We start from the raw sequence: 19,192 nt of genomic DNA on the forward strand, positions 1-19,192 counted from the left end.
GACCACAGTATGGACATTACAAGAACATGGGTTTTATGTGAACTTCCAAAAGAGCCATCTGGATCTGACAAGGCGACTGCAACACTTGGGGGCAGTCATAGATACCCACTCCTACAAGGTTTATCTGTCGCAGGAGCGGCAGAACAGCATAAAAGCAATGATAGGTCAGGTGTTCACAGCACCAGTGGTTGCTCTGGACTTGCTCTTGCAACTATTAGGGGAAATGATATCGTGCATCTCGATAGTACCTTGGGCTTGGCTGCACGCAAAAACATTATAATGGTTCCTCTTACCAGAGAGCAGGCAAGGGCAAAGCAAAAACCAGGGTGCGGGTCCCACCAAAAGTGAAGCAATCCAGTGGTGGAAATCACAGGCAATGACCAGGTGATGCCGGTTCAAGGAATCCAGTCGAATGACAATTACAACAGATGCCAGCCTATTTGGCAGAGGGGCCCACTCCCAGTCTCAAATCTCACAAGGGAAGTGGTCCAAGGAAGACCTCAGAAACAACATCAACTGGCTGAAGCTCAGAGCTATGCACCTGGTCCTAAGGACATTCAAGGCAAATACAGTAGATCAGCACATCATAATCCTGTGGTTGCTAAGGCAGATATCAACAGGCGGGGGGAACCCACTCCCAAGCGCTTATAAGGAGGCAGAGCATTTAGGCCACTGGGCAGAGAGGCATCTCCTATCGATCAGAGCCGAACATATCTCGGGGATGGAGAACGTGCAGGCAGACTGGCTCAACAGGACAATAGTCAACCATGCAGAATGGTGTCTACACCCAGACCTTTTCAGGGAGTTGTCACACAGGTTTGGGAAGCCAGTCCTGGATCTGTTTGCGTCCCCAACGAATACGTAACTGCTGAGATTTTATTCAGGGTTCTCAACGCTGGGGGCAAAAAGAGCCATTGCCCTCTGAGGGGCGTGGCCCAAGGATCTACTTTACGCATTCCCCCCACTCCCATTGACCCCCAGAGTAATCAAAAGAGTGATAGAGGATGAGGCGGAGGTCCTACTCGTAGCACCCCACTGGCCCCGACGGCCGTGGTACGCAGGTCTGGTTGATCCATCAGTAGGCAGACCATGGAGAATCCAGACAGGATAGTCCTGACCCAGGGGCCAGTACAGCATCCAGAACCACAATGGCTCCAACTGACCATCTGGCACTTGAAAGGGCTGCACTGAGTAAATTGGAATGCTCAACCAAGGTCATACAGACACTCCAGGCTTCTAGGACGCCTTCGACCAACAGAATTTATGATGCCACCTGGAGAGCATTCTGTAGCTGGTGCCTTAAAGCTCAGCTTGAACCAACCACTGTGTCGGTGACACATACTCTAGACTTTCTCCAGGAGAGTCTAGATGAGGGCCTGTCTTCCAATACCTTACATAGACAGGTGGCAGCAATAGCATCAATTTTGGGCTGTGCTACCTCAGAGTCCCTTGCCCTGCATCCACTGGTGCGTCCGTTCACCAGAGGAGCAACCAATTTAAAACCGCCAGTAATACACAGGTATCCCACCTGGGATCTGACCAAAGTGCTGAGGGCACTCATGATAGAGCGGTTCAAGCCACTGCAGTCGGCTAGCTTATGTTTGCTCACTCTGAAGGTGGTTTTCTTAGTGGCCATTACATTGGCTAGATGGATATCTGAACTAGCAGCCCTATTCATAAGGGAGGACCTTTGCATATGTCACCCAAACACAGTAGTGTTGAGACTAGACCCTACCTTTATCCCAAAGGTGAACTCCACATTCCATTTGAGTGCAGTAGATAGTACTGCCGGACTTTTGCCTGAAACCAGTCCATGGGTTGGAGAAGAAGTGGCATTCTTTGGATGTTAGCAGGGTAATACATATATGCATAAAGAGAACAGGCTCTATTAGGAAAACAGAATCAATGTTTGTAATCATTCAAGCCTGATTCCTTGGGACACAAAGTTTTGCCATCGACCATAGGGCAGTGGATTAGGACATGCATTGCAAAGGCTTATGAGATCCAATCATTGCCACTGCCTGGCTGGGTGACAGCCCATTCAGGAGTTCAGCCAGAATGACAGCTTGGAACACGCAGGTCTCTATCGAAATCTGTAGGGCAGTAACGTGGTCATCACCATCTCCATTCATCAGGCATTATAAACTAGATGTCTTCACATCAGCAGAAGCAGCCTTTGGAAGAAGAGTACTGCAGAGAGTGCATATGGAGGTGAAGACTCAGGACCAGACTACTGCCGACCCTTAGGACAGCCTGCTTTAGTTTGTCCCACACTTTGGATTCTCCGACCAGTACAACTGAGAAAGAGCGTTGGTCTTACCTGAAACGCATCTTCTAGTTGTAGTGGATGAGAATCCAAACCCATCCTGATTATGTCAGGTCCTGAGTTCAGGAATATCCAGGAAGAGCACCAAGAAAATCTCCAGTCAATCATTTAGTCTTCATCAAAAACTGGGCATGCTCAGTAGGGACTAAGCTTTGATTGGCTCAGTCTTCAAGCAAGGAAGCAGAGACAATCCATGCTTTGGATTCTCCTTCAATACAACTAGAAGTTGCATTTCAGGTAAGACCAACACTGTTTTTCAAAGGTCTCATAGGTGCCTATGGGGTGTTTAAAAATGGAGTGAATCCCTCTGTTTTCAAAGGCCTCAATTACATGCAGATGAAACTTCCAGTTTCTGTCTGGGCAAAAAGTGTGCCTGTGGTGGTGGAAAGGAGTTGGTGGGAGGAGCAGGAGACAGGCACCATAAACACATTTTGCGCTGAGAATGAAAGTTTCTGGGGTACGTGATCTCATGAGAGTTCAGGCACCCAGCCTCTGCAAAAGAGGATGGGTGCCTCAACTCACGTGATATTACGCCCCCAGGAGCTTCTCCTCTTCCTCAAAAGCAAACAAACGGCAGCAAGAGAGGAGACCGATCTTGTAAGGTAATTCGGTTGGGCATGGTAGGATGGGAGTGGGGAACGGGGGCAGGGGGAATAGGGTGAATGTTGCAGACGTAAGGGCGAACAACTGCCATGGTGCTGTAACATTCGTAATTTTGGGATTTGCTTGTAAACACAAGGGGGTGTTGATCTCAAACGGGCACTGACTGAACGCTCGTAACTTGGGGATTAACTGTACTGGTTTTTAGTTTGCTTTAGTTAGTTGAAGTAAGAGAGAAACAGGCTGAAACTGCCATGAATTTAGCCTGGAGAGTACTCTGTTTAGTAGAATGTGTTTGCAGAAGAAAGTAATTTTATCTGCAACAAACATGCAACTTTCTACAATGCTGTAACAAACCTGAGACTGGAACAACTAGTAACCAACAATACTAGACTTAACAACTGCCTCGATCTCATCTTCTGCAATAGTTTGAATTCAATTTACGGAATACAAATTAAAGAACCCTTTTCCAACAGTGACCACAGCATGATTGACTTTTGTCTCAACATATGTCCACACAAAAATCATCATAACGACGGAATCCCCAATTATAACTTCAAAAAAGGCAACTATGATCTCTCATCTCTTGATTGGCAATTTCTATTCACTGGATGCAATACTGTTGAAGACCATTACAACATATTTTTACTTGAAGTCAAAAGAGTCATCAAACTATATGTACCAATAACAACTCCCAAAACCAGAAAAAACAAATTACCCATAATAAAGGAGCTTCCATCCAAAAAGAAATCACTTTGGTGGAAAAACAAATCTGGTCACGTTGCCAACTTTAAAAGCCAATACAAAAATTTATGCCACCAGATAAAGATTGAATGCACCAATTATCACATTAAACAAGAGGAAAACCTTCTATCCACCAATTCCACCCGTGCTTTCTACAATTTTGTAAACAACAAACTAAAAGACTCAAGGTCCATCTCACCCCTGAAAGGACCTAATGGTAAAGACTGCAACGATGACACCATTAAAGCCAACCTCTTTAACTCATTCTTCGGCTCAGTATTTGTAAACAGCAATGGATCATGACCAGTATTTCCTAGTCGAACCACAGATAACAACAATGATCTAATACATATTGATTTTACAGAAGACAATGTTGAAAAAGCACTACGCAATCTAAAACTATATCTATTGGACCACACAGAATATGTGCCTACTTCTTTAAAAAGCTATCCACTGCCATAGCCGAACCTCTAAGCATAATCTTTGAAAAATCTTTCAGGACCACCTCCTTGCCAAACCTATGGTCACAAGCCACGGTCATCCCCATCTTCAAAAAGGAAGACCCCAGCCTAGTTGAAAATTACAGACCAATCTCCTCATGTTGCGTCACCTGTAAAGTCATGGAATCAATTATTAACCAATCCATTATCCTCCACTTAGAGACAAACAACCTACTCTCCAATAAACAATTTGGTTTCAGGAAAAAACTATCCTGTAATCTGCAACTCTTACACTGCAAAAATATATGGACTACACAATTCGATCAGGGCAAAGCAATAGACGCAATCTACATAGACTTCTGTAAAGCCTTTGATTCAGTGGTACACGACAAACTACTCCTAAAACTAAAATCTTATGGTATCTCTGGACAACTGCATAACTGGATAGAAGCATTCCTGTCAAACAGACAACAAATGGTCAAAATTGGGAGCGTCCTATCAAATCCTGTACCTGTCAACAGTGGTGTCCCCCAAGGCAGTGTTCTAGGACCAACTCTCTTCATACTCTACATAAATGACCTCTGTGATTGTATTAAGAACAACTGCGTTCTTTTTGCTGATGATGTAAAGCTATTCAATACTGCTACCCTTCAAAAAGTCTTGACTATGTATCAGAATGGTCAATTAAATGGCAACTTCAAATCTGAACAAATAAATGCTCTGTCTTACATATTGGCAAAAAAAATATATCAGAAAATAAAATACAAGCTGAATAGTCAAGACCTTGTTGATGATCCAAACTCTGTCAAAGACCTTGGAGTACTCATCTCTAATGATCTAAGTGCTAGAGCCCACTGTAACTACATAGCCAAAAAGGCATTAAGAGTTGTTAACCTAATCTTACGTAGCTTCTTCTCTGGTAATATCACACTACTAACTAGAGCATACAAAACATTTGCTAGACCAATACTTGAATACAGCTCATCAGTCTGGAACCCGCATTACATATCTGATATTAATACCATTGAGAAAGTCCAGAAATATTTCACAAGAAGAGTTCTCCACTCCTCTACTCGTTGTAGAATACCTTATGCCACCAGACTTGAAATTCTAGACCTAGACAACCTAGAACTATGCCGTCTTCAGTCCGATCTAAGTATAGTGCATAAAATTATATATTGAAAAGTCCTACCTGTCAATGAATATTTCAGCTTCAACCATAACAATACAAGAGCACACAATAGATACAAACTCAAGGTAAACTGCACCAAACTTGATTGCAGGAAATACGACTTCAGCAACAGAGTGGTCAATGTCTGGAATACTCTACCTGACTCTGTGGTTTCTTCCCCAAACCCCAAAAACTTTAACCTTAAACTGTCTACTATTGACCTCACCCTTTTCCTAAGAGTTCGGTAGGGGGTGTACATAATCGCACCAATGTGCCTACCATCCCTGTCCTACTGTTTCTTTTTTTTCTTATATGTATCCATTTCATGTATTCATAACCATGTTTATACTTATACCCGTTATATAATTGCTTGACAAAATTAAAAAAATTAAAAAATAAGTGAGGAGAAGGCTTAGGCTTGAGAAACAGAGAGATAATTTATTTCAGTCTCTGACTAGCATATAGCTTGGGTCTGAAAAGAAGCTATTCCAAGTGCTGCAACTCACGACTTCCATTTTTTTTAAGTTTCACATTTATCTTTTTACATTATTTTTTTCATTATAAAAATAAACTTTAGAGTTGTTGTAGATCATTCTTTGAATGTCAAATTGATCTTAAAATCTCATCTTGAAACATCATATAACGGAGCCCCCTTCCAACTTTTGGACGCCAAGGATCAGTTCAGTGGCAGATGGTTTTTCTGCTGACTGGGGGTGGTTTTGCCTGCTGCCTGAATCCTGCATTTGTGTGGATGGCACTTTGTTCGTTTGCATGGCCTGATTCTTGGCAATCGGCCAGGAGGAAGGAAGAATTGGGTTGTCCCAACTTTGACTGAGTGGCACCAGCAAAATTGTTTTGAGAGACAAATTTCTGGCTACCTATGAGTATTCCATGTTATCAACCATCACCTGCAGTGTAGGATATTCTGTAAATGCTGTAGGACAGGGGTCCGCGGAACAACTCCTACTGGGCCGCGGCTTGCTGGGCGCCGCCATCTTTTTTTCATGAAAAAGTGCTTCCGGTGAGCTTTTCCGGGCAGAAAGCTCACCGGAAGAACGTTTTCATCAAAAAGATGGCGCTAGCGCTCGTGAGCTTTTCCGGTAGAAAGCCATTTCTACCGGAAAAGCTCACGAGCGCTGAGCGCCGCATCTTTTGATGAAACGTGCTCGTGAGGTCACGGAAGCACTTTTCATCAAAAAGATGGCGGCGCCCAGCTGATGCCGGTACCGGGCCGCGGCGTCAAAAAGGTTGGGGATCACTGCTGTAGGAGATAACCAGGCTGACACATCCCTCAGACTCAGCCCAGTCATCTCCTACAAATACATGTTTTACATCTTACTGACTTCATATTTGAACTAGACCCTACAGTGCAAGCTTCTATTTGTCTGTCTGTTTTAGAACTAAGATTCAGAATAATCCATAGGGCCTCCAGTAGAGAGAGTAAGTTTGTGATTCTTAACTTCATCACAATGTATTTATTTATTTATGTCTTGTACTTTCAAAATACTATTCTGCTATTGATTTAACAAAGAAAATATTCAAAAACAAAACAAAATTGAAAATGCTAACTTACAAAATAAAGTTTTTAAAACAATCTAATTAATCTAAAATTATGTAACTTAATATTTCAAAAATGATTCTTAATTATTTGTTTATTAGGACAGAAATTTAGGAAGAGTACTTTGAAATAAGGTCTTTGGAGTCATGCTCCAGAATATTACTGTACTGATCTGTTTGAAGATACAGAGGAGCAGGGGTGGGATTCTGCCAGTTCTGTCCGGCTTTGTAGAACCGGTAGCTCTGAAGAGCAGCAGACGTGAAACCGGTTCTATGCCTGCTGCTGTTTTGGCCTACCCGCCCGCCTGGGCTCTTACCTGACTTTTATTTCCTGCTTTTTCAACCTCAGCTGCTTTGCGTGGCACAGCTGCAGTTGAAAAAGCAGAAAAAATGCTTTTTCAAACGCTGCGCACCCATGCACAGCGCCGCTCAGCTGTCCAGGCAGCAAACTGACGACGATTCACACGCGCGCACAGCAAATCATAAATCACCCGAACCGGTAGTTACACTGGTCAGATCCCACCCCTGCAGAGGAGATGAAGAATTAAAATATAACTGATTTAAAACATATTAAATATTAATATTTAATAATAATACTAATAACAATATTATTAAAAAATACACTTGCATTGTGATTCTGTATGCTGCTTGTCTATAAATGTTATATTAAGAAATTTATCGTTTGGTCTTTTATATTATAATTGTAAGTAGATATGACCTTGAGAAAGAGTCCCAACCGCATAATGGGCAGAGAAAGAAACTTAGAAAGGATCCATCCTAATCAGGTGATAAAAAGAGACGGAGGGAGATTTCTACTTTCAGATTTGCAAGATTCTGTTAATGTAGCCTTAGAATAAAGTGGGATTAGTTCATCTTGTTGTATTTCCTATCTTATTTATCTAGAACAGCTGAGAATATAAATTGTAAGCAAATTCTTTATATTTGGAAATACTAAAAGGAAAGTTTAGCTTAATTTATCCCGTTTCCAAACAATGTTTAAAAGATTGGGGTTATGAAACATAATTGCTTATTTTACATTGCTGAATCTTCCCTAAAATGAGCATATTATTAATTGCAGTAGAGATGCATTTGTCTAGTTCTTTATGCCTTTTAGCACCTGAAATACTGTGGACTTTACCTGATCTCAGTATTTTATAAGGTTTGATTGTTGGTTTTTGTGCTATGTTAATAGTTTTTAATCTTCACTTCACCATTATGACTGATGCTGTTCAACTTTACAGAAGTTTAGGATGATCTTAAATTGGTATAAATGTGTTTGTGTGACATAAATTTTAAAAAGCTTTAAAAATCTTGCCAAGACAACTGCTTGAACACATCTAACCAATCATAATTAGTCAAGAATGACTCAAAGATGTTTAATTTTTTTTTTTACTAAATGTAGCATCTTTTGCCCTATCATCCCTTCATTTGCAAATAAGGCTGGTCTTTGTTCAAATGTAATATTTTGTAGTTTAAACCTAGTTCCATGAAGCAATTATCATTAATATGCATAGTTGGGGATAAAGTGTTTAAAAGTTAATATTTAAGCAAATATTTAACTGATTGTTATGATTACTTTTGCTAAAGCAAGATTTTCTATACTGTCTTGATGTATAAGATGCCAATTCTATTATTCAAGATTAAAAAATGAGACAATGGATTAAATATTAAGGTTTTCAGCCTTCTGAATTTCATGAAATTCTAAAGATTTCTTTGTTTACATTTCTCCAGGTGATTCATGGCAGGGGACGTGGAAGGATTTAGTTCCTCGATCCATGACACCAGTGTCTCAGCTGGGTTCAGAACATTGTATGAGGAGGGATTACTGCTTGATGTCACTCTTGTCATTGAGGATCACCAATTTCAAGCTCATAAAGCACTTCTTGCCACCCAAAGCGATTACTTCAGGATTATGTTTACTGCAGATATGAGGGAACGAGATCAGGACAAAATCTACTTAAAAGGACTGACAGCAACAGGCTTCAGCCATGTTCTCCAGTTCATGTACTATGGAACTATTGAACTGAGCATGAGCACTGTTCATGAGATCCTGCAGGCTGCCATGTATGTTCAACTTATTGAAGTGGTGAAGTTCTGCTGCTCCTTTCTTTTAGCAAAAATATGTTTGGAAAACTGTGCAGAAATTATGAGACTTTTAGATGACTTTGGTGTAAACATTGAAGGAGTAAGAGAAAAACTGGATTCCTTTTTGTTAGAAAATTTTGTGCCTCTCATGGCCAGACCTGACTTTTTGTCCTGTCTCAGTTTTGAAAAGCTTATGATTTATTTGGATAACGATCATCTGAGCAGATTCCCAGAGATAGAACTCTATGAGGCTGTTCAGACATGGCTGCGGCATGATAGAAGACGCTGGAGACATACTGACACCATCATTCAGAATATCAGGTTTTGTTTGATGACACCATGCAGTGTTTTTGAAAAGGTTGGTGCATTTGAAAGCAGTAGATAGCATTCATGTGTTTAGGGCAGCATGCTATTCGTAGGTAAAATTAGTTGAAGGGGAAATGTAAGAGTGTTTTAGAAAGTGGAACCTTGAAATCATGTCTGAAATGAGACATTTTCATTTTAAAGCAAAGTTTCCCAGTTACAAGCTAAAAGAATTTACAACCAGAAAACTGGTAGGTTTACAGCTTTTCTGATTATCAATCAAAGTGAAAACCATTCAGTAGCAAAAAGCCTACAAGACTGTTTATTATAATCAGTGAAATCTGAGGTTTGTGTATTGACATGGCATAGTTGTGGAAGTTTTATATATTTAAAAATATAAGAGTCTGCTAGAAAATGAATCTCTTTAGATTTTAAACTTGATTTATTGATCTGATACATATCCCACTGGTACAGGAGCTCAAAAGGGGGTACATAAGTGTTCCCTCCTTGGCTTTATTTTGTTCTTCTAACAGATTCAGTGCAGGATCAGTAATTTAAAAAATAGGTACTGTTTTTTGACTTTATAAAAAGAGATGTGAAGTACTAAGTTATAGTTCTCTTTTCTCTTCTCTGACTGGGAATATAAATTGTGGTTCCACTTCCAGCATTATTATTTTTCAATGGCAGAACAGTAGGCATTATGGTAGATGTTCTCTACATTGAGATTGGTAATCTTTGGTTGTTGGGAGTGTAAGAAATTACAAGAACCAATTAGGACTTGGTTTATTGACCAGATTTACTGATAACATACAGTATGACTTTAAGAAGTTGAGCACAGTTTGACTTTAGAAAGCCTCTTTAAATTGGAAAGGTCAGGACAGAAAATATTAAAGAAAAAATAACCAGATAGAATATGAATAAGGATGAAGAAACATAGAAAGTAAGGTCTGTACAACCTATGTAATGTTCCTTAAGCAAATTAAATATAAAAAATTAAATTAGGCCAACTATAAGAACTTCCTCTTTATGTAATTAAAGGATGGGTCTTCTATGCTTTGACAGCACAGAGATTCAGTGGTTAAGACACGGCTTGGCTGGAAAGTCGGCAGCCGGGTTCGAGTCCTGAATGCCAAGCAATGGGGTGAACTCCTACCCTCACCCCAGCTCCTGCGAGCCTAGCAGTTCGAAAGTCTACAAATGCAGGTAGAGAAATAGGTACCCATTTTGGTAGGAATCAGTATTCCCTGATGTCATACTGGCCACATGGCCATGGAAATTTCTTCAGACAGTGCTGGCTTAAAGGCCTTGAAATACAGATAAGCACCGCCCTCTAGAGTTGGCAACAGCTAGTGGAGTAAGATCCTCAGGGACTCCTTTACTTTTTTTACCTTCTAAGTTTACTTATGCATCAGATGCATATATAGCCTGTAAGCAATGTAACATCCTTCTTGGATAGGATACCTACATTCCCCTGACCCCTAAATCTGATGGCATAAATAACTGCCCTTCTATAATTTCTAAATAAAAAAAAATCCCAATAGTGTAATGGGAGAAAAAAACCTCAAGAGATAGTTCATGTTATCTAGAATTGGACTTTTTGGACAACCTCAATGTGTCAGTGTGGGCTGGAAAATCTTGCCCTGGAATATGTGAATCTCCCTTTTGATGACTAGAATATGTGACTAATTTTAAAAGTGCCAGACTATTTATGACCCACAGATCGCTATTTCAGACATACTTCCTTACCAAATTCCTCAATGACGTAAACAGTGACAGAGCTTCTAATGTACTGCCTTCACTAGAAAAGCTCTTTAAAATTCAAGGAGATATTCAGCGATGTATCTGTTTAAACAAAACGTTTTATGACATTTTGTATTATGTCATAAGATACTTTATATTAATTTTTATGTGATAAAATATTTTATAAAATTTGTCAAATTTCAAGTTCACTGAAGTCATGGCTCCTTGATTTTGGACATATTCTGTAAATCTATTTGAGGTACCTTGGCTCAAAAATTATTATCTTATGATGTCACTAATACACAAATATAATTTGTAAAATTGAAGTTATCTGTGAACTATAACAGTGTACTGTGAACTATAATAGTGTAAAGATGTGTCAACTGCCCAGTTTTCTCTTAATATTAAAAGCATTTCTTTTAAAATTAAAAATATTGCGCCTGTAACATACTAAAATCTATGTATATTTTGATAAAGGTATGAGTTAGATGAAACTTAATTGATGTAGTTGACATTAAAAGCAAATTTCCAGAGCAAAGGAAGTCTTTATTACTGTGTTTATATTTTAAGGAAACAGACACACACACAAACACAACTTCTCTTAAATTATATATTTTGAGCTAAAAATAAAATAACTACATGCTAAGAGATCAAGCTAAGTAACCAACAGTATTACAAGTATATTTTCCAACATTTAACTATAATGCTACTTAGACTTTAAAAAAAAATATTTAAAAATAAATAATATGATTGCTGTGTACTGTAATCATTGCTTACAAATATTTGAATTGATTAAAGCGCTGAACTTTAATTTGTTTTCCATATATGATATTTGCTAATTGCATCATTCACTTTTAGATACTATATTTATATCTGTTTCATCCTTTTGTTTCTGGGTTTTTTTTCTTAGTGCATCCATTTGTATCCATATTGTTGTCCTTCATCTCCTATTTGCAGTATATACTTAGTCTCGTTTGTACAAGTAGTCCTCACTTAGCGATTGCCCTGTTTAGTGAACATTCAAGGTTTTGACAGTGCTGAAGAATTAACTTTATGATTGGTCCTTACACTTAAAACCTTTGCAGGATCCTTGCAGTCACATGATTGAGATTCAGGCACTTCATAACTAGTGGGTGATTACAACTGTCACAGTGTACTACAATCACATGATTGTCATCTATACACCTCACAGTTGGCGTCTAACAAACAGAATAGAGCAGGGGTATCAAACTCGCAGTGTGTTGCACCGCGTATGATGTATTGCAACTTCCCCTCCTTTGTTAAAATGAAAGTGGGCGTGGCCAACATGTAATACATCTAGCCCGTGGGCCACGAGTTTGACACCCCTGGAGTAGAGAATTTGGCAGTAAAATTGCAAGTCTCAACCACATGATGTCTCAGTTAAAGCATGCAATTTGCTTAATGACTGTGGTGGAAGTGAGTTGATAACCCTGTCAAGGACACCTGAAGTTTTGTTTAAGAACTCCATTACTTAACAATAGAATTGTGGATTCCAATTTCCATAATTATGCATGGACTACCTGTAATAACTTTTTGTCCAGGAACTCTGTCCATTTATTTTCAAAATGCTTTGCTCTAGCACCATCTCTTTTATCCAAATTTATTAAGTAAAAGGTATCTTCATATGCATTTTTGAGTGGGGTGGTAAAAAAGAGGAATAAGGTAATAATGCTCAATCTAGTAGCTGGTAGCATTTAGACCTAGAATGACAATTAAGGATTCTTAAAACAAATAATGACAAATTAAAAGTTCCAGAACCTTCATTGGCAAAATATAGAAGAAGGAAATGTTTCCTTTTTATGAAATGGGTACTGTTAAGAAAAGGAACTTGATGTGGACCAATCAAAACTGTTTTAAAGACTTATTACATAAATTGATTTTTCATTTGTTTCTGTGTTCAGAATTCATGTTTTATGAATATAACAAGTAGACTGTTCAAGATCCATGCTGTACACTAATCACATGATTCAAAGTTTCATATAAATAATTTATGAAATAAAGTACATTAATTGGTAAATAATCATTTTCATGGTGAAGACCAAAAGGGGTGTAACTTATAACACATTATTTTTGAGGCTGTCTTAAAGATGGATGTCTAGAAATATAAATATTAAAATTAAGCTTAACAATACTTTTTGAAATTAAGTAGTCATAAATATCAAGTAGGTGTTAATTTCAAAATCTCTAATGTAATTTACAAAAAAACCTTATCAACTAAAATATATTTCTAGGTTCGTGGTCTCAATATGTTGATAAATAAGATGCAAGATAGAGACACACTCTTGCACTAAGAAAGGTGTGTTGTATTAAAAACCAATTCATGTAGGTTGAAAATGAGAGAGCATAATTCTCATTCATGCAATTGCTAGTAAATGGAGACTTTCCCCTATTTTTATATATATAGGGAAATATTTAATTTTAAAAATTTAAAAATACAGGTAGTCCTTGTTTAACTATGGTAATTGGGACTGGCAATTCTTTTCACTAAAGACATGGTCATAAAGTGTGACATAATATGACCCTGCTGATTTATAATAGCAGTTGTGGTTGTTCCAGTTGCCGTTGTTAGGTGAATTTCATGCAGTCACAGCATCCCACAGTTACTGTGGCTCACGAAGGCTGGGTCAGAACAGTTATGTGATTGTTATTTGGCTTCCTATTAATGGAGGCTGAAGGTCACAAATGGCTATCATGCAACCATGGGATGCTGCAATGTAATTGCAAGACATCTATAATCACATGACAAAAGTGACAACCACAACTACAAGGAACAGTAAATCACGTTATGTTGATTTAATATGTAATTGGACTAAGCTTACCTCAATGTTAGAGTAGACATTAATATTCTATAAAAATAGAGCTTTGGGGAATTCAGTATTAGTATTAGGGAATTCATTATTGGTGATGCTATGTTGTTATGTCGAACTGCATAAATGAACTAGTAAAATACAAGTTTGCATTTAGCTGATATGTTAATTTTTGTATTTTAGTTTAGGGCCTGATAGCTTCTGAATTAGAATTTGAAAGGCATGTTCAGAGGACTAGATATTTTAATTAGTTTCTTTTATTGCAAATTTTTATGGCCTGGGAGAAATAGATATAAAAATATGGAAAAGGGGATTTTCTTATTTATTGAAAGTATTGGTATATTAAAGATATAAATGGTAGGAGTTAATTATGAAGAAGGCCAATCTAAAAATGTTACTTTAAAAGATGCCTAAACAAATCAGTGTTGGGTTCTGTCGTACTGAAAATGAGAAAAAAGTTCAGTGTGACCGATAACCACCTGAATTGTGCAATTCTGAAGAGCAGCAATAGAAGTGACACTGGTTGATCAGATTATTTAAAAGCTCTTCTGGGTTTTTATTTCAGCTAGTAAATCGTATTTGAAGTATTTGTTTCATGGTTTCCCTTAATTCAGGAAATTAGCCAACTTATTTCTGAACAATTTTTCTATAATTTTTCATGCTACATACAAAAGTCATAGATAGTTTGGAGCCTACATTGGACACCTCTCCCTAACAGATGATGCCCTTTTCCTAAACGGGCCAAGTGTTATGGTGGGAAGGATCCCAGCATGAGGTATTTGTAGATATGTGGTCCTTTGAAATACTTTGAAATACTCTGATACAAGGATAGCCTTCACACTCATGGACTTTTAGAAGCAAGTAAAAATATGACTGTTCTTAAGTCCTGGGGTATAATTATAACTAGCAAGCGTATATTTGGTAAACTGAATATTATTTTTAGCATTACTTTGAGATTGGACTACTATTTAAATTATATTGACTTAAATTGCATGTTATGTGGTAAGTTCTGTAAGCTAGTATCTAGAATACCTAGAATCTGCCTAGTTTCAGAGGGTAGATGCACCTTGAAAATAAATATATGTATTTTGCTCTATCCTTAGGTGAAAACTTCAGAATTTTATCGTTATTCCAGGCAGTTGCGGCATGAAGTGGAGCAGGCTATGAATTACTTCCATAGTGTGCATCAACAGCCTTTGATGGAAATGAAATCAAATCGTATTCGTTCTGCCAAACCCCAGACTGCAGTATTTAGAGGAATGATAGGACACAGCATGGTAAATAGCAAAATCCTCCTCCTGCACAAGCCAAGGGTCTGGTGGGAGTTAGAAGGCCCACAAGTACCTTTGAGACCAGATTGCCTTGCTATTGTTAATAATTTTGTGTTCTTATTGGGTGGGGAAGAGTTGGGGCCAGATGGTGAATTTCATGCTTCCTCCAAGGTGTTCCGATATGATCCAAGGCAAAACTCTTGGTTGCGAATGGCAGATATGTCTGTGCCACGGTCAGAATTTGCTGTTGGTGTTATTGGAAGATACATCTATGCAGTAGCTGGAAGAACAAGAGATGAAACGTTTTATTCAACCGAACGATATGATATTACAGAAGACAAGTGGGAGTTTGTAGATCCTTATCCGGTCAATAAATACGGACATGAAGGAACTGTTCTTGGCAGCAAATTGTACATCACTGGTGGAATAACGTCATCTTCTACATCCAAGCAGGTGTGTGTATTTGATCCCAGTAAAGAAGGAACTGTGGAGCAGCGAACAAGGAGGACTCAAGTGGTGACTAATTGTTGGGAAAACAAATGCAAAATGAATTATGCAAGATGTTTTCACAAAATGCTTTCCTATAATGGCAAGCTTTATGTTTTTGGAGGTGTCTGTGTAATCCTGAGAGCCTCGTTTGAATCTCAAGGCTGCCCTTCTACAGAGGTTTACGATCCAGATACTGATCAATGGACAATTTTGGCTTCTATGCCAATTGGTAGAAGCGGCCATGGTGTGGCTGTTCTGGACAAGCAGATAATGGTTCTTGGAGGCCTTTGTTATAATGGTCACTACAGTGATTCAATTCTTACTTTTGATCCTGAAGATAATAAATGGAAAGAAGATGAATATCCAAGAATGCCCTGCAAACTTGATGGTTTACAAGTTTGTAGCCTACATTTTCCCGAATATGTGCTAGAACATGTTAGACGTTGTAGTTAAAAGACTCAAGAAGAAAGTACTCATGAGAAAAGCAGAATAAGTAGAGGGAAATAAAGCAAATTAAATGTGATTGACCTGTGTAATATCTTAATAAAGAAAAAGTATACAGGAATGTATTTACGAAGTTTATTAGGAATGACTGCAGTTTCATAATGATTTTTTTTTTTTTTTTACATATATGGTTTGAGAGAAGAAAAAATAAAAGATGTTCTTCCATTTTATTTGTTGTAAAACCATAATAGATACACATGAACACATGTCTTTAAAGAAAACTTTGTGGTTCGGAAAGTACTGGAAAATACAGTTTTTGAAAAATAGTTTAAAAGCAAATGTATTGTGGATTTTAATTTTTTAAACAGGTGAAAATTTGGGCACCCTTACTAGAACAGATTCTCTTCTAATATAGCAGTGCAATGGGCCTTTTGTTTTAAGTACATTATTTGTTTTTTCAATACTTTTTTACTTTTATGCCCCCTGAACAAATTTGACACATTATCTTTTGATATTGGTCACAATTTAAAATAGTTTTCTATTTTTATATGATTTTCCTTAATTTTATGCAATAGTTCCAGTTAGTCTTGCTGAAAAATAAGTTTCTAAAAGTAATTTAAGTTTTTTAATGAAAATCCTAGACTGCCTTTGTTTTAATTGTTTGTGAATAAATTTTATGTATAAAGTATGGTCAAGATAAAATGCATATTTTTATGTGCAGCTAAAAATCTATTTTTAATAGTGCACAGATATCAGCCATATCTGTAGAATTTTAGCTGTGGTGGTATCTTTTCATATATACATTCATTGGATAATTTAAAGGTTCATTCTCAATGTATATGTTGACTGATGGAGTAATATTTGAACTCCTTTTAATGCAAATAAGGAAGAAGTGTGTGCATTTTTTTTAAAAAAAATCCAAGTTTTATCTTCTTAGTGCTTTGCCCCAAAATACTGAACAGAAATGTGTATAATAAGCATAAAAGTCTGCTCTCTATGAGCAGATAATTTTCTCCAGGTATTATCAGCTATTGACAAAACCATTTCCTTCCACTGATTAAGCTGTTGTACTTAAAAACAGAGATTTTACTGACTCAGCATTATTTCAGCAAACTTGAAACTATTACTGGCTTCACTATTTCTAAATAGGGTGGCTGGCCAGTAGAGGGATCCTGTATCCCTTGAAATTTTGTTGAACAACCTCACTCCACAAGGCCAGTTGTAGTTGGCAAAATTTGAAGTTCCCACCTCTGGACAATAAAATTTTGTTAAAAGCACTCTCTAAATATGTGGACACATGTCTGAAAATGAGTGATCTCCTTCAATTTGAATAAAACTTTGGATTGACATTGAACTTTCATTATCTCTTTAAAGTAATTTGGAAATGTGAAAAATACCTGACAATTTGAAACTTGCTAACTCTAGGCAGACTGCTGAAACGGTTTCATGAGATTCAGAGCTCATGTAAAAGAAAGATATAAGCTGCACAATTTTATTTTAGCATTTTGGGAACCTCTATATAGCAATATGCTACATTCTTGGAGTTTAACATTATGCATGTAATAAATTCCCAATTTTGTTGTGGTAAACAACAACATACTTGACTGAAGCAAATGATATATAATGTCATTATATTGTATAATTGTGTTCTTTCCAAGCTTTTCTCTCTGAAAGATAAATTCATGGGGCAATATTACTTTGTGATTATCTCAAAGATCAAGAGTATAAATTACCCCTATAATGTGCTATATTTACTGAAGTCATGTTATTAAAAATGATAGGCCAAATTTTCTCATTAGTTTCTTGCACACAGACAAATTTGAATGTTCATAAGTTGCATATGTTTCTGAAAATATCTTACTAGCACAAATGCAAATGCATGTTAAACCAAAAATGATCCTCTTGTTTGTGTAACTTATTGTTTACTTCTTTTAATGTAGACATTGGACAGCTACTAAACTTACTAAGATGTAACCACATTTTAATTCTGTAACTGACAACATAATAACAGAATTTATGTGCTAGGGAAAATGTAGCACAGAAATATATTTTATTCTGTTTTAAGACAAAACAACCCTGCTTGGATTCAGTTTTGAAGGCATATCAGTTGGTATATACCGCCAGTAGTTCCTGAATGAATAAAATAATGCTGATCTTTTATTTATAAAATAAAAGCAGCATACTAATGTCTATATATACGCATTCATCCATTATTTCTCCTATTTTGCTACGGACCTATTCATTTTTATATTAGTATATAGAATATAGTATATAAAGAGGGGGAAATTGTAAATGAGTTTAATCCATAGCATGTTTCAGAATGTGATGTATAACTTCTTACATCCCGTTTTAAGAACTTACGTTGCTAGAGGAACATAATCTAAATCTCTCAAAATAAGTATAGAGTTTTTCAATAACTTCTTGAATTTTTGCTTTTATTTAGTCTATTCATTAGACTAAAATTAACTAATTCTATAAGTGTTTGTGATAGCAGGATAAGATCAGATAAAAATGGAAGGGAATTTTATTCCAAGTATGTTAAAGAGCCACTTCTGTATAATGTTAATTATTACATGTATGAATAGCAGAGAAGCTTAGACACTTAACTGTTGTTGCTTCACTATGGTTGTTATAAGATCAAAGACTTATGTCTGTAAGAGAATGAGAGTTTTTGTTTACATCTAACTTGGGGGAAATCATTAGGTTAAATTTCAGCAATGGCTTATCTGCCTGGCTTTTAAGTAATATTTGAATAGTGATAGCTCTAAACTCTTTTAAAGTTAAGTTGATAATCCTGTCTATGGAGATTCTCAGTCATCCAGGTTTTCCCAAAGATGCTTTTTTTCCAAGACTTGCCTAGTTGCCTCTTGAAAAAAAGCACCTTTAGGAGAATTTGGCAGTCTTTTTGCAGCTATATCTCAAAGGGCTTCTAAGGCCAAGGTTTTCACTGCTTATATATAATTTTTTAAATAAAATGTACCAACATGTGTCTATCCATGCAGAGTTGATAAATTAAAGGCATTTTTACTCTAGGAATGCTTTTAAAACAGAATCCTCCATAGCCAAGTTTATATGCTATATGGCCTGATCAATATCTGAATCAGCCTGGATATCATATAGAAGAGTTTTAAAAAATAATTTACCACTGAGACAATAGTAAAATTATGAAATATATTAATAGATATGTTATGAAT

At 37.1% G+C, this 19,192-nt stretch overlaps 1 protein-coding gene across 5 annotated transcripts in view; it reads left to right on the forward strand.

The window, feature by feature from the left end:
- KLHL15 (kelch like family member 15) overlaps positions 1 to 18,190 on the forward strand; it is a 41,006-nt gene extending 22,816 nt beyond the window's left edge. For all 5 annotated transcript variants that reach the window (XM_026674888.2, XM_026674890.2, XM_026674886.2 and 2 more), the window contains 2 exons: positions 8,570 to 9,281; positions 14,898 to 18,190. In XM_026674888.2, the coding sequence (XP_026530673.1) occupies positions 8,577 to 9,281; positions 14,898 to 16,007 (1,815 nt within the window). In that variant the 5' untranslated portion in view covers positions 8,570 to 8,576 and the 3' untranslated portion in view covers positions 16,008 to 18,190. The remainder of the gene's footprint in view (positions 1 to 8,569; positions 9,282 to 14,897) is intronic.
- Positions 18,191 to 19,192: the final 1,002 nt, after the last annotated feature.

The sequence above is a fragment of the Notechis scutatus genome, chromosome 5, assembly GCF_049901735.1.
Source record: "Notechis scutatus isolate UNSWTSFEM ecotype Mainland chromosome 5, rNotScu1.2, whole genome shotgun sequence".
NCBI classification, from domain to species: Eukaryota; Metazoa; Chordata; class Lepidosauria; order Squamata; family Elapidae; genus Notechis; species Notechis scutatus.